This window comes from Loa loa (assembly GCF_000183805.2).
Source record: "Loa loa unplaced genomic scaffold supercont3.3387, whole genome shotgun sequence".
In the NCBI taxonomy this organism is placed as follows: Eukaryota; Metazoa; Nematoda; class Chromadorea; order Rhabditida; family Onchocercidae; genus Loa; species Loa loa.
Window position 1 is genome coordinate 1 of NW_018111565.1, and position 1019 is coordinate 1019.

The 1019-nt window shown below is 34.6% G+C and overlaps 1 protein-coding gene across 1 annotated transcript; it reads left to right on the forward strand.

Annotated features, from left to right (window-relative positions):
- Nucleotides 1–227: 227 nt before the first annotated feature.
- LOAG_15966 (hypothetical protein) lies at nt 228–1014 on the forward strand (the record flags this gene model as incomplete). The annotated part of the gene is made up of 2 exons (XM_003151455.1): nt 228–527; nt 848–1014. Coding segments are annotated over 2 exons (465 nt in total), but the record flags the coding sequence as incomplete, so codon positions are not given.
- Between the last annotated feature and the right edge of the window lie 5 nt (nt 1015–1019).

A 1019-nucleotide genomic window follows, 5' to 3' on the forward strand; every position in this document is an offset into this window, starting at 1 on the left:
AAAAGTTCGACTAAAAGGTGAAAGAGGGATGAAATGGGTCGTCTCAGATGATAGCTGGTGATTGAATAACCAACATTTTAACGATGCAGCGGTCAATAATCATATATTGTTGGTCTCATTGTATTTACCTACTTTACGATGTTCTGTTCCAGGTGCAAATGAAAAACAGATAATATGGCGGCGGATAACGATGAACAGAATTTTAAAATGACAAAAATGATAAAGATATGTTTGATGGTGATGATGACAAAAATAGTAAAGATGATGATACTGCTGATGATGCTGATATGGAGAATGTGGATGAGCGTGAATCACTGGACAATGATGTGGACAATGAGGATCCCGGACAAACTGAAGAACATCGAAATGATGGTAATGATAATGAAAACAAATCAGAGGACGATATGGAACATGTTATGAACGAGAAACTAGATGAGGATGACAATCAATCGAATGATGATGTTGGTGAGGAAGCGATAACAGAAGTGACTGAAAAAGATGAAAAGGAGATGCAAGGAGATTCCCTGGTATTCATTTATTATGATATTTTAAATATTTAAGACATGCGTGGATTGTTAAACAATGTTTAAAAAACGCAGTTAAGTTATAGCACCTCTGTAAATCGCTCATATTACCTTTCCTGAAATTTTTGGAATGGTAAGTGTGTTTTTTTTCATTCTTTTCAAACTGTTGATTATGATTTTTCAGTTTTCGAACTTGGATTTTATTCCAAAACATCTGAAACTTCGAGTTCCAATATATGGATGAACTTTTATGCTTTATATTTGTTCTGGAAATGGTTATTCATACATTTTTCGAGTTTCATTTGTTATCTGCTTGTTTTTAGAACGAAACAAATGATGCTAATCTGGAAGAGTTAAACAAAGATGATGAAGAAATTCTGAAAGGCGGTGCCGGAGGAATGGATAGAGGAGCAATGGAGGATACAATGGACAAAGAATCTATTTCAAATCCGAACGTTGTGAATGAGAACGATGAGAATATGAAAGAGGAGTATG